Source organism: Synchiropus splendidus, chromosome 6 (assembly GCF_027744825.2).
Source record: "Synchiropus splendidus isolate RoL2022-P1 chromosome 6, RoL_Sspl_1.0, whole genome shotgun sequence".
Taxonomy (NCBI): domain Eukaryota; kingdom Metazoa; phylum Chordata; class Actinopteri; order Syngnathiformes; family Callionymidae; genus Synchiropus; species Synchiropus splendidus.
The window spans coordinates 10,939,365-10,965,625 of NC_071339.1; the positions used below are offsets into that span (position 1 = coordinate 10,939,365).

General features: G+C 44.7%; 1 protein-coding gene across 3 annotated transcripts in view; it reads right to left on the reverse strand.

Annotated features, from left to right (window-relative positions):
* Positions 1-12,815: 12,815 nt before the first annotated feature.
* The window catches only part of LOC128761208 (MICOS complex subunit mic25a-like), a 40,775-nt gene continuing 27,329 nt past the window's right edge, over positions 12,816-26,261 (reverse strand). For 2 of the 3 annotated variants that reach the window (XM_053869272.1, XM_053869270.1), the window contains 2 exons: positions 25,313-25,452; positions 12,816-14,738 (listed from right to left, as the gene is read on the reverse strand). In XM_053869272.1, the coding sequence (XP_053725247.1) occupies positions 14,698-14,738; positions 25,313-25,452 (181 nt within the window). In that variant the 3' untranslated portion in view covers positions 12,816-14,697. The remainder of the gene's footprint in view (positions 14,739-25,312; positions 25,453-26,261) is intronic. The other variant, XM_053869273.1, reaches the window with a different exon arrangement.

Below are 26,261 nucleotides of genomic sequence, written 5' to 3' on the forward strand. Positions count from 1 at the left end.
AAATGGGCGCTCGCTGGCCGACTGAATAAAACGGAGCTGTCTTTATATTAGCTATTAAAATCTAAGCTAATGCTAAAGCTAAAGTCAATGAAGCGCCAACATCAACCAGGTCTGTGTGAGGTCATTTATTATTATTCCAGGCGCAGAGAAAGGTACACGCATCTCCATCCAGCCCTCATCTCTCCGGCACTGATGCGCTCTGGAAATGAACTCTTCTCTGCTGAGCTCAAGGGAATTTTCCAGCGAAACATCAGAGACTCGATCGCTGCAGAGACGATGAAGAGGCAACGAATGTGAGGAGATGGTGCGGAGAGATTGGGCTCATGTTGGACGAGAAGTAGAGGAAGACAACCAACGTTCATGGACGTGGTGTGAAGAGGATGGTGAAGGTGGAGCAGGCTGACTTGAGGATAATGGTAGTAAGTAGAAAAGAAGAACTTCAACATTTCTCTACAGACAGCGGGTTCCTCTGAGAAACCTGTCAAAAGTGTGAAGGACAATAAAAGAGTGTTTAAGGGTGTGACCAGTCTCTTCAACTCTGCTGTTTTGGAAGGACGAATGCACATCAATAACGAAATGACAAAGGCTGCTTCACAGGTCTGTTAATAAGTGAGACACAGGTCTATGAATAAAAGTTTGCCTGGCCACAAGGCAAGACACACAGGCAGACAAGGACTTGAAGTCTCAAATTTAAAGTTATTAAAAAATATCTTGTGCTTCAGAAAAACCCCTATATTCATTTTATTTGTATTTAAAATATACAGTGTACAATGAGCACAATCAGGTGGAGCGCAACAGTCCTAGAACAAACAACACAGGAGGCGCAGAGTTGTGGTACCAAATGAGAATTTGTCCTCGTTGATGCGAAAATAATTCAATATTGAGGTGCATTGTACATAAAACAGTATTCATAAGTGCATTTAAAGGAGACATCTACAAGTCAAAACTAAATTCATATTTACATTTAATTTCAGAAAAGAGTCGTAAAGTGTAGCTTCAACTGGATCTGATATCAGAAACCATCCTCCTCCTCCACAAAATGTCAGAACAGCAGAGACTTTTCTTCATCCACTTTCCAATTTATTAAATAACCTTTTACAGATCTCTATTTTCAGGAATTTTCCTCATGATTTATTGACAGTAATATTCAGCATTTGCTGGCCTGAAAGTGCTTGAACATAAATCTCTGTACTTCCAACCCATCCTCACTGCCGTGGCGTAGTGTTCTGAGGTTATGCGTCCTATACTGACGCCGAAGGCAGCCTTCAGCGTTGCATGTCGACGCATTAGGTTTTCAGTTGAAGCGCATGTTATTCCACGTTATATCCTGACACCGTGGGCAGCGCGTTACGTAACAGAGACTGAGGTTGGGGTTAGGTCAGCCCTGGGATGGAGCTCCTTTCGTTCCACACATAATGATGTGTAGACACACCAACCACACCATCAACAACACTGCTAACGCTAAAGGCTGTTCTCAGTACACCACGATTCCAACATGTTGGTGTTCTAGTTTTTGGAGCACAATAGCTTACGGTGTATTTATAGCACTTCCTTGCAACATAAAATAATTTGACTGGCCCCCAGGCCATGAAATAAACCTCTGCTGAGTGGCAATACAAAAATAAATAACCATTGAAAAAGAAAAAAAGCAACAACAAAAAAAACAAAGACAGAATTGAACAGAAGTGATGGTGTTGGTCGACTAATAACAGTCAATACACTTTTGGATTCTTGCTATAAATACAGTATGGTAATCAAAGTTGTTTGTAAATAGAACACATATTGTATTTGTATCTTAATTCCAAGATTGAGATTTCAGCCTCCCACCCTCCACCTACCTGATACTTAACAACCATGGCGTCCCCATCACTGCATTACACTCAAACAAGTGTGTGACGGCGGCGTCACAAAGAGAACGGCAACAATGGGTCATGTTTATTAAGGAGGCCTGCGAGGGGACAAATGAAGCATGAAATGAGCATCTTCCACACGACACACACGTAGCAGGTCATGTGGCGCCAGAGAACAGAGGTAACGGACGGACGTGTGTCGAAGAAGCCGCTCACATGCAGATTTAAAAAGGAATCAATTTCATGGGCAGTCGTGGCAAACGGAGGGTGGAAGCATGGCCCCACCCATGTGGCTGCTCTCAGGGTGGATGCTGGTCTTGTTCAAGTCAGTCATCTAATCCATGTCCGTGATACTCCAACTGTTTATAATCTCATTCATGGAGTTTATTTGCAGGTGCAGTGTATCATCTGAACCCTCTCAAGCTTCCCTGCAGTCTGATGGACGTCCAGTTCAGAGTGTGGAGATGACACACGGTTCAATCTTGAGGTTATTTTGGGTGATATCAGTAGCCACCACAGCTGCAGTAAGTGTCACCACCAAAAAGAATATTTTCTCAGAAGTACAAAGATAGCCAAGTCTCTGGGGAATATTTTAATGAAAAGAAAGCTCCTGCAGCAAAACTGTGGCTTTACTTTCCCTCCCAACATGGTGCAAAATATCTTCAGTAGAATTTAGAATTTAGAAGATGTTTTTTTTTTCTAAAAGTTGATCCAGACGACCGTGAGTATGTCCGCTCCATTGTGTTTGGATCAAAAGCATCGCTGTGGTGGCATTCCGCAAGAGCGCCGCCTACAGGCGACTCCCGGAGCTGGGCTCCTTCCACACCTCTGGAAGACATCAGAGGGTTTAGATCTTGAAGACAGAAGGGGTTGAGCCCTGCTGCGATGAGACGCTCATTGACCCTGAGAGTAATGTCGCCATCTTTAGGCAGAGAGGAGCATTGCCTCCCATTTTACCCAATAGTCCACCTTAATCTACATGTCCTCATTGGTTGACTTTCCATATGAGTCTGGCATCGCTCGCTTTCTCCGCTGCTGTGCTTGAACGTTACTGATGTTGTCCTTTGATCCACACTGAAAACCCTTTCATCTCTGCCTCTTCCAGCTTCCTGCCTCTGTTCCTGAACCTCTGAAACTTCCGTTTTCCAGAAGCACCACAACAGCAGAGCAGAAACCAACAGCACAACGGTAAAATAAGCTGCTGCCGCTGTGTTGCTTGAATGAAAGCAGAGCGCACACACACACAGACGGAGGAACATCTAAAACACAGGCTCATTAGTGAGTCTAAAAAAAGCTCTCGGCGCTTGTCACCATGGTTCTCTAACCAAACTTGACCGTGGCGACCCGCGGGGCGCCGCTGATTGGCACGCGCTCCGCCTGCTGGCACGGGCCGGCAGGTGAAAAGACGGGGGCCTTCACTCGGAGGTCCCCCACCCTGTCACTCGTCCGCAGCTGCCCACGGACCCGCTCCGCCGCCTCCAGGGGGGAGAGCAGTCCATAAAACCATGTGCACTCGTAAAAGCTAGTAAATATTAATTTCCCTTCGCTGTCATCACGATTCCGCCCTGATGGATGCGGCCCACATGCCCATCAGCACAGCTAAATTGATCGCACGGACCCGCACTGATAGCTGAAGCGAAGGAAGTCCAGGCTGAAATAACAGTCAGCGGGAGAGAAGGAAATTGTGGTTTAAATGACGCTCTGAATGTTTCCTGGTCGAACAGGCACCTTCTTACCATTAATCACCAACACATGGGGAAGACAAAACAGCCGACTTGAGCGGCAAATTGAAAAGTTATTTCATGTATCAGGATGAAACATTCAATTTACAGCATCATGCTTCATGTAATGTGATCTGAAATATCATTCTGGTCCCCGCAGAGAAGTAGCCTCATTATTCCTCTCTATTTACTGTAGCTCCCGTGTTGCAGCTGCGGCCACGAATAGTGATGTGGTTTTTATGAGTTAAACTCAAGGACTGGGAGACAAAACCGGGCCAGAGAGTCATTTTATTGCACGCTGACTAGAGCTTTAGATCAGTTTAGTCCTCGAAAGTTTAAATTCAATTAAGAATATGGAATTGTGAATCAGTTTTCTGCTATAGATTCAGAAGGCAGAAAAATATATACCTCTTAAACTTAATCTCTGCTAACTCTAGAGTCAAAAGGTCATCAGGAGTGGAGAACAAATGAGCCCTTCAGAATATGTCTATCACTACCAGCACAATCTCCACCTCCCAACTGCTCCTCCTCGGTGTCAGTCAGACCTTTCCCAGACTACTCTTCATCCACAGCCAGATTTACTAGTGGTGTTCCGCAAAGCTCCGTTTTAGGTCCCCGTTCCATTGAGCACTCAATGGTGCTCATTGGTTGGCTTATACCCACACCCCCGAAGACGCTCACAAATCTTCCCATAAATTCCCACGAGTCTAGTCCAGCTGGTCCTGGATGCCATTTTCTGTCCACTAACCATGCCATCGATGGAGTCAGTACACCTCAGTCAGGCCCATTCATGCTCCCTTTACTGACAAAAATGTCACCATCACTGATCACGTGCTTCCATGCGTTCTTTGTGTTGCAGTTCACCAATATATCCACTGGGGGGAGCAGCCCAGAGTCAAAAGTTTGTGACAACAACAAACTCCAAAACAAACATGGCAACTATGGAAGAAGTATTGATCGTGCACCTGTTGCACAAAAGAGGAAAACAGAGCGTAGTAGGAGGTGGTGGTCAGTAAATACATTGCGACTGGAGGAAGGAGAATTTGGTTTGTCTTTTTTGTGCCTCATTAGAGCTACAAATCGGGTAGTAACAGCCACACTGCCCCCCCAAGGTTTCCAGTGGTACTGCTCCGTTTGGTCCTGGCTCCGTCTGTATCCAGATCTGTACCGGTTCTCCCTTCACCAAACTCTTCCAGCCTCCCAGGTAGGAGCCTCGGACCCTTGGCAACGTAAGCCCAGACAGAAATGAGTCTCACCCCTTTAAGCCAGGCAGGACCTGAAGATCCTCAGGTGGGTTTTTTGCTGCTGGTCCCCAAGTCAAGACTTACATCTTGGGGCAACAGAGCCTTCTCAATGAGGCCGACCATCTACCAGATTCATTATTATTATTATTGCTTTGAGACAGAGTCGGTCGGAATAATTAAAACCCAAGAGTTTGTTTACGTGATGTATTTATATTATGAGGGATACAAATATGAAGGGCTCAGCAGCAACAGAACATCTCTCTTGCTGCAGATGCATCTGCGTTTCCACTAAATGTTTCATTTCCAGTTGGCCAGCAACAAAGGAGTCAAAGTCCTTCGCCTCTTGACTGAACCTGGACTTGAAACTTGCTGTTTAACCAGAGCTTATTAGGTCGATGTTGTCCGCTGAGGCGGCCACTGTCTCGGAGGCTTCAGCTTCTCATCTCTTTTTGGGGCCCGGCAGCTGCGCTCACGGTTTAATCAAAGCCTCTGTTGACACAGGAAGTCTATCAGATGACGCCAAGATGTTGGAGGCTGTTGAGTGGCTGGTGGAGTGAGTCACGCATACGCTCTCTTTGTGCCACAGACGAAGCCGATAAGATCCCGTCTACGTGAGCCGATAGCATCATAATACAAACGGACTGCAGCCATTATTGACAGGGTTTGCGAGCACAAATGAAGAGTGAGTGAATCCTGGGCAGAATATTGAGATGATTGAAGTTTGTTCACGACTCTGGGGGAGTGTTATTGCTGTTTCATTAGCCAGGATCGCTACAAGTCTGGCTGCAGATACTGGGTCAGATTCCCTTTGTAGGCGATTATTGAAATATTCATCTCCAGTGTGAGCGTGACAGCAGTGGCACCGGGTGATCAAAGACAGGTGTTCACCATGTATGGTGGCTGAAAGGAGGCAGGATCGATGCCCACGGGCCTCACAATTCTCACCAGCTTTCAGGCACAGGCCTTGTCTGTGTGACTTTTCTGCTGCTTTCTGTGGCTGTCTGGAGTGAGAATGCAAACCACTGCGGCACAAACTCAAGCCACTGTGCTGAGGGACCAACAGTAAGGGTGGAAGGCTATTTATTTTCAGTTAGAAGAAATACTGCAGTGAGATGCAATAAAAGAATGTCAATGAATTGAGCATTCCAACATGACTATTAGACTGAGTAGACCAGATTTGACATAAAACCATATCTTAAGTCAATGTAACTAATTTAGCACTGCAGTGTGCATTGCATTTGTTCTTTTCTTTTTTAAATTTTTTAAGTTAGTTTGAGGAAACTACAACTCAAATCAATCCACTCAACTCACTCAGATCCACTTGACTGCTCAACCTCTTGCTTCATTTATTACCTACAGTGTATATGTGTGACGTGCATGGATTCCATGTCAGTTCTGGACTCCAGCAACAGGTGCCAGATCGACCCCATTTGTCCCACTGGTAATTCGGTCCGTTTGTTTACTCTCTGTCCGTCGTAAGCTTTATCTGTCGTTGAAATGATCTTTTGTTCACCTTTTTCTAAACCCTTTTGCTCTGATCCTTTGTATTTTGATTCCCTTCATCTCCCTGCTCCACGTGGCTTCCTGGTTTTCTCTCTGTTACTTTCTACGTGTGCGTTCGTTTTGACGACCTCGATAGTTTACATTGTGTTTTATTACTCATGGTGTGTGTGTTCTCTTCTTACAGACTCTGCCCGCATTCTTTCTCCCGGTTCAGTGATGCTTTTCGTTTTGGACTCATTCTGTTGTGGACTCTTCCCAGTTTCAGTGAGGCCTTTTGTTGTGTATTTTGTATTGTTTATTAAATCGTTGTATTTTGACTCGCATCCTGCGACCTGTGACTCTCACATCACTGCAACTGGATTTGGCCCCGCGCTCCCAACATAACACACCTAAATGGGTGGAGACAGGGAGCTATGGATTGAAGTCTGTGGACAGAGTTCTGAATTTCTCTCAAGTCGTTGGACTAAGATATTTACATGCTATAATTTGGTTTTCAGGGCCGTCATGTAACCGTACTCCCAGCCAAGAAGCATGAGAGGGTGGTCAGCTGTGCTTCGTCACTGCAGGGAGTCCTCAGCCTGGACTTCAGTCCCATAAGTTCTGGTTCGGTTATGGTGCACTTTTTAGAAAGTAGTGGCATAAAATGGCGGAGAAAAAATAAAAAAAGAAGGCGTTAAAAATGCCTTGTAATGCAAATGGTATAGAAGAAAGTACTATTTCATTCATGGTTTTGCTCTGACCTTGTGAGGACCAGACAAACACAGGTCGCATGTGGCCCATGGGCCGCACTCTGCCTGCCAGCACCTGAGGTGATTTCATATCCTACCTGCTTGACGTTGCGTGTGGTGTTTGAACGTGTAACAAAGGAAGTGATTTTCTTTGATTCAGTCGACCACCTGAGCCTTCGCCGCTCTGTCCCTCATCTCGCTCCAGTCATCTGGTGAGAATCCCTGGCTCCTTTCATGGTGCTCCAGTGCACCCCTGTGAGGAGCACGGCCTCAGACTCGGGTTAATTTAACTAAACTCAGGCACAATAAGGCGGAGCGTCGTCGTGCGGCTTTGTTCGTGGCGCTGGCTGGCAGCGTGTCTGGTGATGCAGCAGTTTCATTCCGCTTTTAGAAATCTCACAAATCCCGTGCGCAGCCGCCAATAAAGCGGCAAAGACATGTCGAATCCATGTTAGCCCTTTCTGCCAGCGTAAGAGACGATTCCGAGCCCTAAATACAGAATAATGAGGCATTAAAGTCTGGGGCTGAGCAGCTCAATAATGGAAGTGGAAGAGAGGGCGGGGTGCGGAGGGGACAATAGTTTCCCGAGGAAAGAGAGCATGTGTGGCAGGAGGAGAGATAAGACAGCTGGTTGATTCCAGTTACCAGGGCAGGATTAGGAGGTGGCCGACGTGTGCGCGCCCAGAACAAGTCTTCCGCACATGTGCACGCTCTTTCATTCCGTCAGCCTCTGAGGCGACCGCTGAAAGGGGTTAAGGAGGTGTGTTGGCCTGCAAGCTCCTCTCACTGGGCTCAAACAGCTTCAGACCATGTCAGATTCTCTGTATTCAGCAGCGTAATATCATTAAAGAAGGACAGGCCGCCATTTAGCGGCTCTCACAGATCACAGCGGACTGCCTCTCCTTCCACCTCCAGATATCACTGTCTTCCTGCCCTCAGTCACACAACTGGGAGCTTAATCCCTGATCACTTTCTCCTCATTCCCACCTCGTCTCCCTTTAGTGCCGGGTCAGATCTTCGGCTTTGAGTTAGGCCTGTTCCTCTGCCAGAATCCCGTCTTCTCGGACGTACAAGGCCTGTGAAAGCTCAGCTGTCAGTGGACACTGGTCAGATCTTCACCTCAACCTTCACCTGACCCTAATATGACCCGCTAAAAAGACAAGTCACATGAGGGTCGCTGAGTACATGCAGCCATAGTCAGTTAACCAGCGCTTAGTCCTGTTCAGGGTTGCGGGTCATTGACCTGTCCATTGGTCACCCTGGACAGGTCGCTAGTCCATTGCAGGGCACACACCATCCATACACAAACACGCATATCTTTAGATATGCGTGAGGGAAGTGGAGTATCCAGAGAAAATAAAAAAAAAAAATCTATATTGGCAGTGGATGTTCTCCACATGGCAGAGGCCCAGAAAGGTGCCAACACCTCTCACAGCAGCACGCCCTCCTGGAGCTCCTCACCCTATATGTAGTCCAGATTAAATGTTTAGAGTTGAAATAACACGATACGCTCACTTCTCTTCCCGCATCCCACAAGCTCCTGTTGCCTGCGTCCTGAAAGAGACCCAGCGTTCCTACGCACTCTTGGCTCGGCTGAAGTGGCTCAGACTCCAATAACACCAAAATATCCTCGGTAACATGCAACAAAATCCTGTGCACCACTGAAGCACCCGTGTGATACATGTTCAATGGATCATAAAAAGTTGCTCACAAAGTGCATTTTAATGATTTCGTATTGCTAATGTCAACTTCTCTGCAGTGAACACACGCAGCAGTAAGAGGAGCGACGCGACACTGGGCCGACTACACTGGACAGGACAAAGATCTTCAGGCAGTTCAGGCATCTAATGTCACCTTTTTCTCCTCACTTATCACATCCTCTTCCTCATTCTGCATCCAACATATTCCCGCTCCACCTCTCCAAACCATCTGAGTTTGGCCTCCCTAACTTTGTCTCCAAACTTGTCATGTCCCTCGGTTTCTAATCTGTCCAAGTTTCTCCAATGAAATCCTGAACATCCTCGACTCTGACTCTTCTAACGCTGCTTCCTGCCTTTGTGTCAGGGCTATTGTCTCTAAACCAAACACCATGGCCGGTCCTATGGAGCTTCCCTTTCATTGGCTCCACCCGTCCTCCCTGACTGCACTCTCCTCTTCACCTCCTCAGCATTCTGTATGACTGATCGCTTTTGTCCATAGGCGTGCAGCTTAATCCACAACCTAAGTCCTGATCCTCAAAAACACACTCCCCCAAGAAGAGCAAGGACTGTCCCAATTCTCAGGAAGTTTAACTTAAAGTTACCCAGAATGCTTTGTGTATTTCAAGCCAATAATCCAAAGAAAGCAAGGTAGAAATATACGTATTTTCTTTCTTACAGGAAATAAATATGATGAAAACTATACTTTAATTTACACCCATTTCATGGATTATTTACCTCAGTGTGGCATGGCATTTGCTATTATTCCACAATCTTTTATCACTCATCTTCTTCTGATTTGACAGACTGAATGCTGTATTTGTGTAATACTCAACAGTGTGAGGACGAATCTGCATCTGTGTCCCATTTCTAAGGCAGACACAGCCCTTAACACTTGGTATTGAGGGCTAAGGGCTAAAGTTGAGGGTTAAGATTGAGGGTTGAGCTTGAGGGTTAAGGTGGGAATTTGAATTCACCCTTGGTCTCCAAACCTCACCTCATGTCCCTCGGTTTCTAAATCACTCCCAGCATCTTCTAACGCTGCTTCCTGCCTTTGTGTCAGGGCTACTGTCTCTAAACCAAACACCATGGCCGGTCCTATGGAGCTACACTTTCACTCTCGCTGCCACTTGTTGGTCACTGACCACACCTGCCAGTCGTCTCCACCTGTCCACCCTGCCTGCACTCTCCTCTTCACCTGTAATCAGCCAGTATGACCGATAGTAAAGTGACATGGACGTGGCTTCCATGAAGACACAGTTCCTCGTACTGAATGAGGAACAGGTGATTTTTAGGTGAGGCACCTCGGTTTTCGACCACAATCCGTTCCAGATGGCTGTTCGAGAAGCGAATTGTTCGAAATCTGAATCATTACAATGAATGGAAAAAGAAATAATGTGTTCCGAGCCTTAAAACAGGCTTTTGTAGGAGTGAATGTAGAGTGTCTGCTGCAGGTGCGCTGTTCCTCTATGTGTGTGGCCGCTGCATGTGGGAGGGGTTGCCGAGTGAGTGGCGTCTCTCCAGAAGTGAAGAGGTGCCCGGTGCGTGTCCAGCTCTGAATGTGCGCTTCTGTGCAGTTTGGCTGTGACAAAGTCATAAACCAAGTAACGCTCTGTCCCAGACTCGCCTCATCCCTGTCCCAGCTCCAGCCCACAACAGGACATCAAACCCTGGAGTGTGTGCTCCAGCCTCGGAGGTGTGGAGAGCGAGCACCTCCCCTGTGACACTCTACCACGGTCCAGTGTGGAGACAGGAAAGGTTTTACACCTCAATATGAAGAATAAACACTCAGTAAATGTAGCTAACGGGACACGTCTGCACACAGAGGCTGCGTTATACACAATAACAAAGCGTGTCGTGGGTCAGCTGATCGGTCCGCGCACGTTATGTTTTCCGGCTTTTTTCAGGGGAGTTCGAATTCTGGATTTACGTTTGAAATCAGAAGCAAAAAAATCTTGAAATTTTTGTTCAAACTCTAATTTGTTTGAAGTCTGAGACGTTCGAAAACCGAGGTACCACTGTATATTAATCTGTCAGCTACATAACTTGGATTGGGATTTGCCCCTGAAAATAGCAGAAATCATTGGCCTTAATAACAATCCTGCTGCAAACATTTCCCCTCGAATCCTGCAGGACTACTCACCAGCGAGACAAATATTTGATTTTACAGACACAAATATTGACAGGGCAAATTGGTGAATGTGAAATATGTATGAGAATCTTGTTTCTGAAAGATGTGGCTCGAAAAAAGTCAATTCCTTTTCAGCGAAGGACACGCTGGTTAACAAGCAAAAACAAGTCCTGACTGTTGTGTGTGTGTGGGTATGTGTGCGTCTCGCCCGTCCACGCTGCTGCTTATGCACATTCAGTGACAAGTGGATGCAGAAAGGGGCAAGAAATGGAAATCAATAGTGGCACATTATGAAGTGTAAGGAGCCACTTTCCACCCTCACATTGCAGCAATTTTACCCAATCAAAAATGGTGGTGGTTGCTATAGCAACCTCAATCCCACTTCCCTCGCAGTAATAGGGCGGGAATAGGAGGGATTGGCAGAGTGAAGTGCACGGGTCGTGACAATAAAATAAAGAAATAAAGCCCACTTGAAGCGCCACCAACAGACGACTGGTCTGGATCCTCTCCCCGTCCAGATTGCATTCATCCATTCCCACGCTGACACAATAATCCAGAGATCTCATAAATCCCACTTCTTCTTTGTCCCACCTTTTGTGCGGCATTCTTCAATATATTGGCAAAACATCCCTGTTTTTTTTTCTGTAATTCCGCCAATTTAATTAAAGACTGTGGGCTTGTAATAAAAGCCAAATGGCAGATAGCAGCTCCTGCTCTTTTCAGAATCTGGTTTAATCAGAGAAGTGTTGAATGGGAGACGGCAATAACAGAGTGAATAAAGGATGGTATTTCTAAAGAAATGTCAGAGGGAGGGGAGGGAGATGAAAGTCAGCTGACTGAGTTTAATATAGGTGATGTGTGCACCATATCTTCTGGCTCCGAGACCTGATCCCTGGTGAGGGGCTGTTTGTCCACGGCGCTCCCTCCACTGACTGACGGGCTGATAAGACCTACCACACACACACACACACACACACACACTCAGGAATCGGACGTTGGCCAATAACGCTGTTACATATGAAACAATCAATTGTATCACAAGCCGGTTGAATGAAAGCAAACAAATCGATCATCACCTTGATCGATTTGATTAACTGACGTGACACCGTGTGTGGAGCGGTGAAGGCAAAAGAAAAGCTTCAGAGCGCAGGTGTGAGCATTATTTTCACACAATGCTCAGTTCTGCATCTTATTTTATGGTGTGTGTGAGGGTTGATGACACATGACAAAGCTCAGATGATCCGACTGTGACCGAGAGGTGGCCGGTTCGAGCCCAGCTCCCGACGTGTTTGTGCCGTTGTGAGCAAGACACTTAACCCTGGCGTTTCAAGAGGCACGTTGCGTCGTAGCCTATGCCGTCAGTGTGTGACTGGGCGACTTTGGCTCTACAAGTAAGAGCCATTAGACACACCATAAGACCTCATTCTTTTCCACTGTGAAACCTCAGCAGGTTTGCTGTTTTGGTTATGGTGGGAATGGCCCTGCAAATGTCGGTCGTGCGATGACCCAAACTGGTAGCTGCAGATGTATTTCTCTAAGGGTCAAAGCTTGTTCACTATGTTACACAAATGCAATTCATTTCCAACCAACATTGTAGACCTTCCCACCAGGGTTTCCTTGTCCACAATAGGCAACTCTCTGTGAGCCATTGGTTCAGATGTGAGTCGTGTTTCTGTTGATACTTTAGGTACGCTTCAGTCGCTCCAGGATTCTACAGACTTTTGTATTGATTGTTGCGGCCAAAAATGCCTGATTCTGAGACAAATCTTTTTTTTTAACTGCTTTGAAATTTATGATTCTGGAACATCATGACGGAAAATAACGACATTTATAAATGAGCTTGTAAAAGACTCGTGTCAGGTTTTAAGCATAAAAAAGCTCCAGGTTGCAATGATTTTAACAAAATATGCTTTATTTGCAAAACACTTTTTTTTCAAGTGCAATGAAGACTGACACACAATAAATAAATAACTGTTCATGCTAAATAAAAACTGAAGACAAAATAAGCTTTTTTATGACGATGTTCCGTGAGCAGTTTCTGAGCTGACAGCGTGTCGTGAGTGCTCGTTGTTTTGTTACGGAGCTCCTCACAAGGGTGGAGTCTGACAGCGAAAGGTTGAGAATGTTTGCGTGTGTGTCAGTGTCACCAGAGTTGTTCATTAATGCAGCCAATTAAAACAGTAACTGCTGATGTGTTACACGGAGTCCCGATGTAGGGAGTCAGAAATAGCGAGGAGAGATGTGGATCTCGTGGTCAGCCATGTTTGTTTATGTCCGCCCCATACAGTGTCCAGGTGACAGCGCGCTCCACTAGTGAGTTCTGCTTTTTAGTTCTGTCTATTCTGCATTTGAGTCATCGGAATTTGGATTCGGATTCAGAATCGTTCGCATCTGAATCGCGACCCTTGGAGGCAATATTCGTGGACAAATGTGAGCGTTTGGTGTCGCACATGACTTCATCTCAACAGGAGGGAGGGAATATGATGCTGCACATGCTGCGTAGAGGGGCGGGCGACAGGAGACTAAAGTCATTGGTGGAATGGGAAGGAATGTTGCTGCGATGGGACGATATTGCAGAGACTCACTGAACTGGCGGGGTTGGTAGGAGTTGCTCTCATGGTTACGATCACAACATCGCCATCTCCTGGAGGGACTGGTTACTGTCTGACTGGCTGGAGATCATGTGTCTTGATCATCTAATCTAAAACACGGCATTCAATTACATGTAAAAAAAAAACTTTGATGACCATAGAAAGAATGATCACGTATATCATGTCAAAGTTGCCTTACTGACTCCATGGCATCCAAAGTGCTGATCACTGTACCAAGCTGGTGGATGACTCTGTATCTCTAACTAGCAGTGATCAATAGCAACATCTTTGGTTACGATCCTCATCTGAAAGTCCACAAATTTCAGACGTTGCATTGTACATTCTGTTTCATTAAAGTCAGGTTTTCCGGTTTATGCTGGTTTTTAACAGCACTGGTCACGTGACAGGACACTCAGATCAGATCGGCCGAGCTAACTCAGTCCTATCAGAGCGATATAGTATGTAAGGGCCAGCAGACACACTGCAAACACATGGGTGTACGAACAGACACCTGTGTGATCGCACATATCTACTGAGGGGGGCATTAATATTCTCTGTTTGTTGGTAGTGTGACTGCTTGTGTGTGATAAAACGCCCCTGTCACTCACAGCTCGGCCAAGCATGTCCATATGTAAGTGGAAATGCCTCTTAAGTGAAGCTCCTGCTTTAAAGCGCACGTACGGCGGCAGTGGAGGGAGAAGGGGGGGTCAAGTGTGTGGGCTCAAGCTTGGTGCGCTGACCTTAAGGGTTATCGCAAAGGTTCCTCCACACCTTGCAACCAAAGCTATTTCTTGCTGTCACCATGGAAACACAGGGAGAAAGGACACTATGCATACTGTCAAGTGTGCTGCTGGAGTGCCATCAGGATCCAGCCTTTACCTGTTCCAAAGCAAACCTAAAATAAAGAGACAGATGCTAATCCTTGCTTTAAATAACAACGGCACGAGTCTATGCTGAATGAGATCATTTTGGGAGGCTGGTGTGTAGCATGCATCAAGAGACAGACAAGCAACCTCGATGACTGGAATTTATTTCAGCTAGCAGGGATGGGCCCGCACAACTCCTGAATAATAAATCAACAGGTGGCGCCGTGGAGTTGGGGGAAAAAAACTCTCCGAAAGTCATGAAGGGTGACATAAGAAGCGCTAGTGTTGACATGAATTGACGGAGGGACGGACGGATTGCAGCAGGCAGAGTCTGGACGCGGCAGTTTCCCATCTTCAAACTTGGCCTCAGTCTTCTCTGTTGCTCAGCTGTGAGTGGTCAGTAAGTTCTGAAACACAGTAAGGGGCGAAATAAGTGACGGACAGAGAGAGCTCAACACATGGAGGACAAGAAAGACAAGACAAGGTCTTGAAGACAAATCCAGTCAGTCATGGACAGCGCTCAGAGAATTCAACAACACCATGACACGATCAACTCATGACCAAGCCACGCTCTTCATGATGTAGACCATGACGTTGATGATGTTGTTGTCCGTAAGAGGAATTTCTTTGATCTGAAATGGTTCCAGATTCAAAGAGACGGTTTGACTGAGACAGTTTAACAGGACAGTGGCTCATAGCTGAAAGGGATGATCGGTTGCAGGCAGCCTCCGTCCTCTTAAGACCCACTGCTTTTTGCAATTTGAGACAGGAATGACTGAGACAGAGTAATAACTGAACTTTGACTTGTAAGGAAAGTTGTTTTGCAACAATGCTGTTATCACTAATAATTATATTACAACTAATGCCAGACTCTCATGTCCTATGAAGCTGGAGACTTTATTGTACATACTGCATGTAGACTGGAGTCATTCTCAAAACTAGAACAGAATGTTCTCTTCTGTCCTGTTTTCCTTACCAAGTATGAAGCACATGCACACAGTATACCATTCACTACAGGCAAATAAAGTGCGATGTCTTCATTTAAACAGGTGCAGAGCCAAGTGATTCCACTGGGAAGTCGGAGCACTTCCAGAAAGTGAGATATTATTTTGCCAAAAAAAAATGAGTGAGGAAAATAGAGAAACTTTATTCCAGAAACATTGTCATTTCTACACATATATACACGTATATGTATAGTTTGCAGTGTACAGACACTGTTTGGCGCAGACCACACAATGGAGGCACTTGATTTCATCCAGCCGTCAGCTTCCTTCCAATTACTGAGACGTGCGAGTTGCTGTTTGTTGACATGAATTCAACTTCACATAACTGTGTGGACACACTGGGTTTGTTCAAACCTCCACAGTGAGGAGCTAATAGGGGAAACTTCATGAACACACATGAACACTCTCCTGCGTGAGCACAGCAGATCTGCTTCTCACAAGCCCACGCACGTGCACGTGCACGCGCGCACACACACGCACAAGACGTTGTTACTTGGCTTTTTCTTTGCGAAAAACAAAAAATAATAGACAAGTAGAAAATCAATAGATGTCTTCTGTGTTCAGTGCTAACAGCGCTCAGCTCTCCGATTCTCTCAGGAGGGAAGGAGACAGTTGCCAGGCAAGACTGTCAGTCAGACGCTCATGGAGTGGCTGAGGCAACAGTTGACTTATAAAACACACACCATGACTGAGTCATTACATACACGGCAAGACAGGTAGGGCTAATTACAGGCGGGGAGAAGTCATTATCCAGCTTGATGATAACTCCACGCAAGTATCGTCTTCTGACAACAGGGACGTTTCCGTGAAATTCCACTCAAACCAGGGTTTATCTCAACCCGCTCTGACAAGTGCTGCGCTCTGCCGCAACAATGTTTTTCATTTGTTTACTTGGATATTTGTCGACACAATGCTCCCTTTTACTTCCAATTATTTCTTCTCGATATTACTTTCTTTTAATGGTGTTTTTTTTACTTTACTTTTATTGTTGATGCACACTTTTTACATTCATTACTGTCTTCACCTCACGCTGCTGCTTTTGTAGCAGCTTTTACTTCACATCATTTTCACAGTCAACAAACATGCATTTGCTCAGAGCGTATTCAGCTTACCGTTCTCATATTTATTTCCTAACACGTTGCTAAATGTCATATATATATATGTCCTGCCAGCATCTAATAAAAATGTAAATCTCAACCACAGGACTGTAAAACGCTGCCTGTGAGGTTCACGTGTTGGACGCGGTTTTAAAAGAAAGCACTGCCCGTTCAGGTGACAGTTGCCTTGAAGATGGAAGAGTGAGTTGAAAGAGGGATGGAAGATGTGAGGCACGTAAGCTGGAACAGACAACTCTCTGGAACACTTATGGAGTCTGGCATGTTGGTGTTTTCATTCCTAAATGTCATGAAAAGGAGGAAAAGACAGGCGGTATAGTCAGTGTTGCTATCTTCAGAATTGAATTTCATCCATAAGTTATGGCGGTTATGTTAAGTCACCAGGGTTTACCGGAGCACTTTATAGCTCATGCTCCCCACGTTAACTACATCTCCCACACAAAGCAAAAGAAAACATAAACAAAAAAAACAGCAACACATGTTGATCTTAGTGGGAAGAGGAGTCAGGTATCTACCCGAATATTATTTTTGAGTGTATTGAAGATGCCTGTTTCCGTTTGTAACTATTTTACACTTATTGAGAGGAGAGTCATGTCATCGGAGAGCATCACTCTCTGACCGAAAAAAAACCATTCTTCCCTCACTTGAGAAGAAGAAAAATGTGACATCTGAAGCAGGAACTTTTCCCCAAACACCATTATCTTGGTGATAGAGTCACTAACATCCATCAAAAGCACTTGTTTTAAATTGAAACTATCACAGCGGACTGCTCATCTACAGCCAAGCAAACAGGGCAATGTGATCCGCAAACCCAAAAACCAGCCATGCCTCGTACTGGCCTGAAAAATCTGAGTCTAATTCCTTCAGAAAGTGGGTTAGATTTAATGACTGCCATGTAGACCAGACAAACACCGAAGGGCCTGTTTCCTTTGGCATCAAAAGAGCTCATTTTCAATTGGATCATTGCAGTGTAGAAGGTCTTCAGAGCTTAACCAACAAGGAAATTCAAGGCGCCAATGTGCACTAGTACACAGGATATTAATCAGTCATGATATAACCGTGGGTAAAAAACTATGAGTTGCAAGATCAGAGTAGTAAGCCCTTAAATTCTGTATTTAAAGAGCATTTATTTGTGTGAGGAAAATGCCAATGTTTGGAACAAGAGGTGCAGAGTGCTGAGATGATCATGACCGTGGCTTGAGGGATGGAGATGACATTAAGAGGAAACCTGCAGCACCACCTGCCTACTGACACACACACAACACTTGCTCTTCAGGAGTTTGTCTTTGTCATTTACATTTGTTGGCACATTAAAAGACAACATCAAGACTCACACTTCTTGATAATGCATTTGCTTTCTGCAATACCATTGTGCAGATTCTAATACTTAAATGTCAGCACTACACTGTGGGCAATTCAATTATGCAAATAGAAAAGCACTGAGAGAGTGCACACCTCCACCATGGCTTGCATTTCACTTCATAAGAACACAGCATATAGTCAAGTCAACAGAACAGCTACTATGATTGATCACAGTTTACTCAATGAAATATTTCACTTTGACATCACCACTTCAAAAGGTTGTTCCTGTAGAACAGAAGACAGTGTCAACGATAATGATGGCTGGGCATTCTCACCGTCTTCTACGCTGGGACCGTGAACACAGACTCCACTACTAATCGCAGTGTATTTTCTCCTGTGTCTGCAGCCATTTCCCCGTTTTATTTTTGTCCTGCTACACAGTAAAGCATTGGCTCCAGCAGGTGCTGCATGTGGACGGAGAACAGACGCATTGTCACTTTGTCTTACTGCACAAGTTTGAATATTCCTCTTCAGAGTCTGAATAGGTCAAATTCACTTTCTTGCTCTCTGCTCACTAGGGATGGGCGATAACTTATCGTACACGATATAGCGCCAAAAACAATCTCCACAATGACAATTCCGTTCGATAAACACGCGGCTCACTCACCGCATTGGACTTATATGAACATGACGAGAATGTGACGGTGCGCTGCGCTCTCCAGCTCCACGGCGTTTGACAGCCGACACCGGCTTGCGACAGTTGTGGAGAGTGTGATGGACTTTGGTTCACGATCTTAGTTTTAAACTTATTTTTAATACAGGGAACTTTCGATAATGACACTGGTCGACTCTGAGTCTCTGGCTCTGTGTAGATTTTATTAGATGGAGTGGTCCTCATAGGTTCTCTGAGGCGGTCGTCTGCCTTGGTTCACATCAACACATGCAGAGTCTCCAGCTGCGCTGGCGCCTCGGCGAAACACTGCAGTGAAAATAGTTGGATATTGGACAGAGCTCCGCTCCGGTATTGGTGGCTGAGTCCTCTTCTGCGACCCAGTATCAGTTAGGGACCAGCAACAAATTCTTAAGTATTAGCGAAACCTTCAATAAGGCAATGAAAAATCACCATTTTAGGAGAGAGAATTATTTTTCATCACACAAGACAAAGGAATAGATTATGACTAAATTATACTAAATAACTAAATTTATTCATATCATTTCTAATATTTCTTTAATAGCATCTAGGAAATGTGTCCAGACTGGTCGAGTCAACTTTTAAGAGACATGAGATACAGGCGGCTCAATTTAACCCCTGGCAGAGCAGAGTGTCAGACACCAGCGGCATCTACCAGAGACGTGAAACATTGAATTTCTCATCTCTACACTTAGCTAACTATTATATTTAAACATAAACAAATGTTGGATGTTGGAGACAGTCCACCAATAAGTTTCATCATAAAACAGTTTCAAGAGAGACTGCAGTGTGTCAAACACATGGACTAAAATGAAAATATATTTATCGTGCTAAGTATCATATTACACTGTATATACTCCAAAACCGCGGAAGAATCGACTGTTTGCTGCAGCTCTAGTTGAAACTAGTCAAAACTAAACTATGGACTCCAGTAGTATTGAGAATACAAGTATAGAAAAGGCTGCCTGGTGGTTTCTCTGTGAGTAGTCAGCCGCCTTATAAGGACTGACTCCTTCATCACTACTTCTCCACCAACAGTCAAATTGAATAAGAGTCTTTAATTCCAGAAGAATCCGTACAGCAGGTACCAGTTTAAGCACATGGCAAAACGAACAGAATATATGATAAAATGTCGGCCCCTAAATTGACACTGCCATATAATCAGCCCCCTGCCAGAGCAATCAAGTCCCTGAGTCAGAGCAGGAAATTTGAAACGGAGTAGTGGCTCATGATTGTGTTGAAAATATTCCCTCTATCCACGCAGTCTACCACTAATCACTCAAAAGCAGGAGCGGCACTTTCGCGAGCACTCAGAGGCAGCGACGCACGCTCACTGGTGAAGGCGGACAAACGCATCCAGAGGACGGATGTAACTGGGTTAAGTAGGTGCAATACAATTAGAATTGCTGTTCAAATGCTGTGGATGGTTTAAAAAGCAAGTGTTGAAAACAAGGCGCTCGCAAGCGGGGGTTTGAAAAATACACATTTGTTCTTGAATGTGACTTTGAGGAAGGAGGTTTTTGTTTCATGGAGAGGGAGGATGAAAGAAGAAGAGGGTGAGCTCATAAGCCTTTTATTGGGATTATATTCAAACACTGAGGCGACAGAGAGAATAAAACGCCATGCAGTGACCAGGCTGCGACAATATATAAGGTGGCAGGCTTCCACCAAATGGAGAGGAAGCCCTTGAAGATTCAGGATAAGGCATTGCTATGACATTTACCCATGGATCTCTGACTCATTCCAAACATAAGGTCCCATATGCATGACAATAGCGGAGGCGATGACGGGAAAGCGAGGAGACGGCAGAAGTGTGTGCATGCATGACTCACAACACATAAAAGATTCTGAGTGACACAAAACTATCGAGACTGGGTTGCCGTAGATTGTGGGTTGTGTGAACTCCTGGTGACAAATACTCTATTGATCCTCAGATTATCACACTGGCAGAGTAGAACAGACAGCAGGCTTTGTTGGCAGTGACTGCCAAACAATTGACTAGTGCAGCGGAGGGCAGACGTACTGGCAGAGGGGACTACTGTACATCAGTGAGGTTTTTGAAGACTCCAGAAGAGTCTGAATAAGTATGTGGTCTCATCGGCAAGCGGCTGGATTCCACACAATCATGAGAGAAGTGGCTTTTATATGAAAACAAAAGTTGAGAGATCATTTTCAACAAGTTGGCTTTGAAGACAACCAGAGTCTACGCGGCATGAGCGCCATCATATTCCCTCCCTCCTCGCTGAGATGAAGTCATATGCGACGCTAAACGCTCATATTTGCCCACAAACATTTCAGCCAAGGGTCTCGATTTGGACGTGAACGATTGTGAATCCATTCATAAATCTCCAAATTCCCATGATGTCGAATAGACAGAACCAAAAAGCGGCACACTATGAAGGGCCGACATAAACTAACATGGCTGACCGCGAGATCCATCTCTGTCCACTCTATTTCTGACACTGAGTCTATTTATATCAATCCACTTTTTAAGGTTCGTGGATGTGATCAAAGAGGGTATATGTTTTGCGACACGGAAATATGCTTAATAAATACAGGGACAAAGACAAAATATCAATGACATCGATACGCTGTAAGTTGTATGCAGCAGGACGGACATGGAACGCAACAGAAGGAACAAGGACATTTGTCCATAATTCCTTTTTGCTCTCTCTCGATCCTCATTCTCTTGCAACAATATTGAAACTTTTCCCATTTAAACTTTCTTGAAGTGCTCTTAGGTGCTGCCGGCACTGTCGGGCCTATTTATAGACGGGCAAATTGGAGGAGTCCTGTGGGGTCTTCATATCTGCCTGCTGATATCTTTTCATTTAGCCTGAATGACTAGGAACCTTTTGGCTTCTTGTCAAGACGTTTTAATCACAGCACTTGCTATCATTTGTGCATTAATAGGAAGATGAGATTAGATAGAAGTCTCTTCTTCCACTCCAAGGTTAGGATCTAAAGCTTTCATGTACAGTGTGTTTACGTGTACCACTGCAGATCAGGCACATCTTATGGATCTGAAAGAGGGTTCATGGTAATGAGCCGAGACCGAAGTGGTGGGTGTTGACCAACTCCAACTCAATATGAGACCACAATTGTTATTACATGACAACTCTTTTCTTCTCTTAGGTCACTGTGATAAAGTCGGGTGAACCTTAACCAAAGTTGAGTCAGAGATTGTCCTTCTATAATAACAGTCATGACACCAGAACCTCACTTATTAGAACCCCTCAGCACACAGTCTGTCAGTTCATGATGTCACTATGGCAACCTGCAGGACATTTTGACCCGTTGTTCTACACATACAACATACTCCTAGCACAATTCATTTCTGTCTTAAGAGACTGACACTACTGTGTAACGTATGGAGGCAGCAACCCAGGACTTCAACAGCTCCAGTATATTGCGGTGGACTCCACTGCTCCACAGTTCTAACTGGAGCACTGTCACATAAGAACGTGTCAGGGTGACAGCCCACCTACCATTAGTCACGGTGAACTTGAAATTAAAAGTACCAGTCAAGGTAATGACAGCTCAACTGAGCTATAGGCCCATTCGTGCTCCCTTTACACATGGAAATGTACCTGTCCTTTTTCAACAATGCTACCGTCACTGATCACTTGCTTTCATATGTTCTTTATGTTGGCAGTGCTGTTCACGATAAGAACAATTTATGACAACAATAAACTCCAACCAACATGGCGACTGAAGAAGTACTGATCATGTCGCTTTTGCACCAAAAGAAGAAATAAACCACCACCATCACTGAGGACCTCAAATGGGAGCCAACCATCAGGCCCCTCTTCAGGAAGGCCCAGCAGATAATGTTCTTCCTGAGGCAGCTACGAAAACCTCGACTGCCGACAAAGTTGCTGGTGGAGTTCTACACGGCCATCATCCAGTCCATCCTCACCTCCTCTATCACTGTCTGGTACAACAGCGCCACCTCCAGGGACAAGAGCAGACTGCAGCGCATCGTACGTTCTGCTGAGAAGGTGATCGGTTGCAGCCTGCCACCTCTTCAGGACCTGTATGTCTCCAGGACACAGAGACGTGCAGGACGGATCAGAGCCGACTCTTCTCACCCTGGACATGGACCGTTTGTTCCTCTTCCCTCTGGCAGGAGGCTACGGTCCATCCAGACCAGAACCTCCCGTCACAGGAACAGCTTCTTCCCCTCGGCCATCAGACTGTTGAATTCGTGATGAGCCTTTGTTGTATGTGAGTTATTTTATTTTAGTTTTTATTTTTATTTTTTAATTTTATTGTTGTTGTTGTTATTTTATTATTATTATTTATTTTATTTATTAACAGCACTTTATTTCGAAGCACTTTCCTAGTTGGTGGGACCCCCACTGACCATGGCAATAAATTCTATTCTGCTAGCTACTGGGTTTTTTTTCGGTAGTACTGCTCCGCTTGGCCTGCATCCACAAGCGCAGAAGTACGGACTGAATGAACACAAAGCATAAACAGAATGCATTTGTGTGTAACGTTGAGCATAAATGGCCTTTAACTCTACAGCATTTCTATCGGGGGAGGATGTAGACATCGTAACCAATCTTTTTTTTAACAAGGGAACATTTATGGGAGTTATGCTAAGTGGAACACTAAGTAGCCTTTAAAATTTAGCAACCTTGTAAATAGGTTCAATAAACACGGCGCAAAAATTCTGATTTTTGTGTGTGTGTTTCAGAGCTCTTCAGAATGCAGGGGTGACGAACAGAAGCTTGTCTGAATGATCATCGGAGACAGAGCACGTCTGGCTTGTTTCAGCTCAAAGAAAAATGAGACAGTGAGGCGTCGCCAGCAGAGCAGATCTGATCTAAAGCACTGGCTAATGTGACAAAGTGTGCCATGACAGGCAGTGAACACAGAGGAAGAAGACTTTCGACATATCAGCAAAGACAATCCACAGACCAGAAGCTTACACACCAGATCAGCAGATGACGGACAGAAAAGGAGATAAAAGGCGGAGCTACCCCTGGAAAAGGCTCAAAATGAGGAATTTTATATGTACACGGCCATATCTTAAATCAGGAGTTTTACTTGCCATTTTCAGTTTTAGCCTGACAAAGAGCGTTCTTCAGACGTTTTAAAGGTCAACTAGAAAACCCAACCGTGGGAGATTAATTCAGGTCACTCTTCAAACCTCAGACATTATATCGTACAGATAATCCCGAGGAAGAAAGGTTAGACAGGTACAGTTGGAAGGATAAAATCTGTGGCAGACCTGTTCAGTTTGAGAGGCCAGGAAACTTTTCCAGCATGCAATACATCCTTTAGGAATATGTGTTGTATCTCAGTTCAATAACACGGTGACTAGATATGAAGTCTTTTGGTGATGTTCTATCATTCAGTGCGACTCTATATTCAACAAGTGAGCCGTAGTAAACATCGCCTACTGAGTCATTTTAAACACTCTAGATAACAGGAATGACAGCCTGAAATAGCATCACAGGTCTTGGACTGTAATATAAGTATATTGAATTGCAAAGAATAAAAATAAAAAACACTGCTAGCTTCCAAAAAAAAATCCCCTGTCCTTTCATTTTAAAAGTGAACCCCTCCTAACAAGAGGTAATTCACCCGTCTGCCTTGCTCTTCCATTCTGAGGCAGCATCAATCACTGTTGGGACGATAACAACATGTAAATTGCCCTGTTCATTATTGTTTTGACGGATAAATTGGGTAAATAAGCACTTTGTAGATAAGCTGAGGGCTTTTGGTGAAAGCACCCGCCACTAGAAGCAGCGTTTTAAGGACTGGATGGCAAAAACCATTTTCATTCAATCGGAATCAAAGTGAAGCCAAACATTTTCGGACTGAAACAGCTCACTGAATTGCAGTGTTTTCACGCATCTCATATGCATGTACACACACACAAACACACATACGCTTGTATAGCTATTTCTGTGAGGACCTCTCATTGCCATAATGCTTTCCGCAGCCTCTCAACCTTTCAAAACAAATGGCTAAACTTAACCAGGAATCTGAGCCATATTTAAACCTAGTCATAATGACCGTGTTGTTTTGTCTTCATCCTAAAATTCAGAACTTGTGAGGTTTGACAAAATGGCCCCACAAAGAGGTGTTGTTCCCGAAATTAGTCCTCACAAGGATATATATTCCTAAACGCACACCGACACACACCATCTTTGTGGGGACCTCTCATTGACACAATGCTCTCTTCAGCCTCTCATCCGTCACTTAACCATCCTACACATGTGGCTAACCTCAACCAGGACTCTGAACTAAGCTTAGATTCAATGACAATCACCCAGTTATTATGATGTTTTAATCTGAAAATTGAAACTTCACGTCGTGGAGTCTGGCAAAAGGCCCCCAAAAGTCATACAGTCCTCACAAGGATAGTATTTTGTCAAGAATTGGTCACCACAAAGTAGGATAATCAAACCCCAACACACACACCAACACACAGGCGACATACATGTATAAATTTAAAAATTAAAAAAGGGCATAAAAAATATCTCACATGGAAGAAAACCACATGTAATAAATATGAATTGAAATACGAATAAGTATGGATTTCATTTATTGTTTTCCACTGTGTTTGGGATATGTCTGAGCCTAGTTTTACAAATTTTGAAGAGTACCGCGAAAAGGCAGAAAAAAACATGGAAGATACTTTGAAAAAGAAGTAAATAAATATATTTTTTTACAATAATATATATATATATATATATAATATAATAGCACTTTGTAGATAAGCTGAGGGCTTTATATATATATATATATATATATATATATATATATATATAGTACAATAACAGTGTACATATACAGTATATAACAGCGTATTTCAGCGCTTTATCCTGTCCTATTTCTCTGAAGAAACTCACCTACCTTCCTTGCTCGCTGCACACAGCCCATGTACTCTTTGGCCAAGGTGGAGCAGAGTAAAGTTTGTTCTGGATGATCTTTGTAACACTGGAGCACTTTGGCCTGCAGCTCAGGGCACACGGGCTCCGTCTGCAGTGGCCTGAACAAAGAGAGAAGAGGGTGGTCAGAGTGAAAACACCGGCTGAAACTCACTGTTTTCCAGAAGCTCAATGAGAAAGGGGAGTATCCTCAGACTGGGAAGACTTCCCTTGGATTTGGACGCTGATATACTCTACTGTGAACGTGTTATCCAAGCTAGCCCAGACAAATAGTTACGATCACAACGTTAGTATGTCACACTTATATGTCCCTTGACTTCAGGACTCGTCCATCCGTCCTTGCCCACTAATCTGTTGGCAGGTCGGGGGGGCAGCAGCTTCAACAGCTATGACTGAGGGATCCTGAGACGTTCCCAGGTCAGTGAAAATATCTCATCTCTCCACCTGGCCCTGGGTCCACCCCTTGGTCTCCTCCCACCTTGATGAAACACCTCTATAGGTCAACGCGGAGGAGTAGCGGCTCTACTCCATGTCTCCCCTGTGTGACAGAACTTCTCACCCGATCTCTAAGGGAGACGCCCGCCACCCGTCGAGGGAAACACATTTCAGCCGCTTCTATCCCAGATCTTCTTCTTTCCCTCATGACCCACAGCTCATGAGGGTCAGGTCCAAGGTTGATGGGCAAGTGGAGAGCTTTGTCTTTTGGCTCAGCTCTCTTTTGTGGCCTTACCCTTTCACGCGAGTACTGGACTCCACGGAATCTCAAACTTCCCAACCCGGTTAGAACAATCCATGTTTTCCGGTTGAGAACCATGGTCTCGGATTTAGAGGTACTGATTCTCATCTCAGCCGCTTCACACTCGGATGCAAACCGATTCGACAAGCTCAAGGTCACAGCATGACACACCTC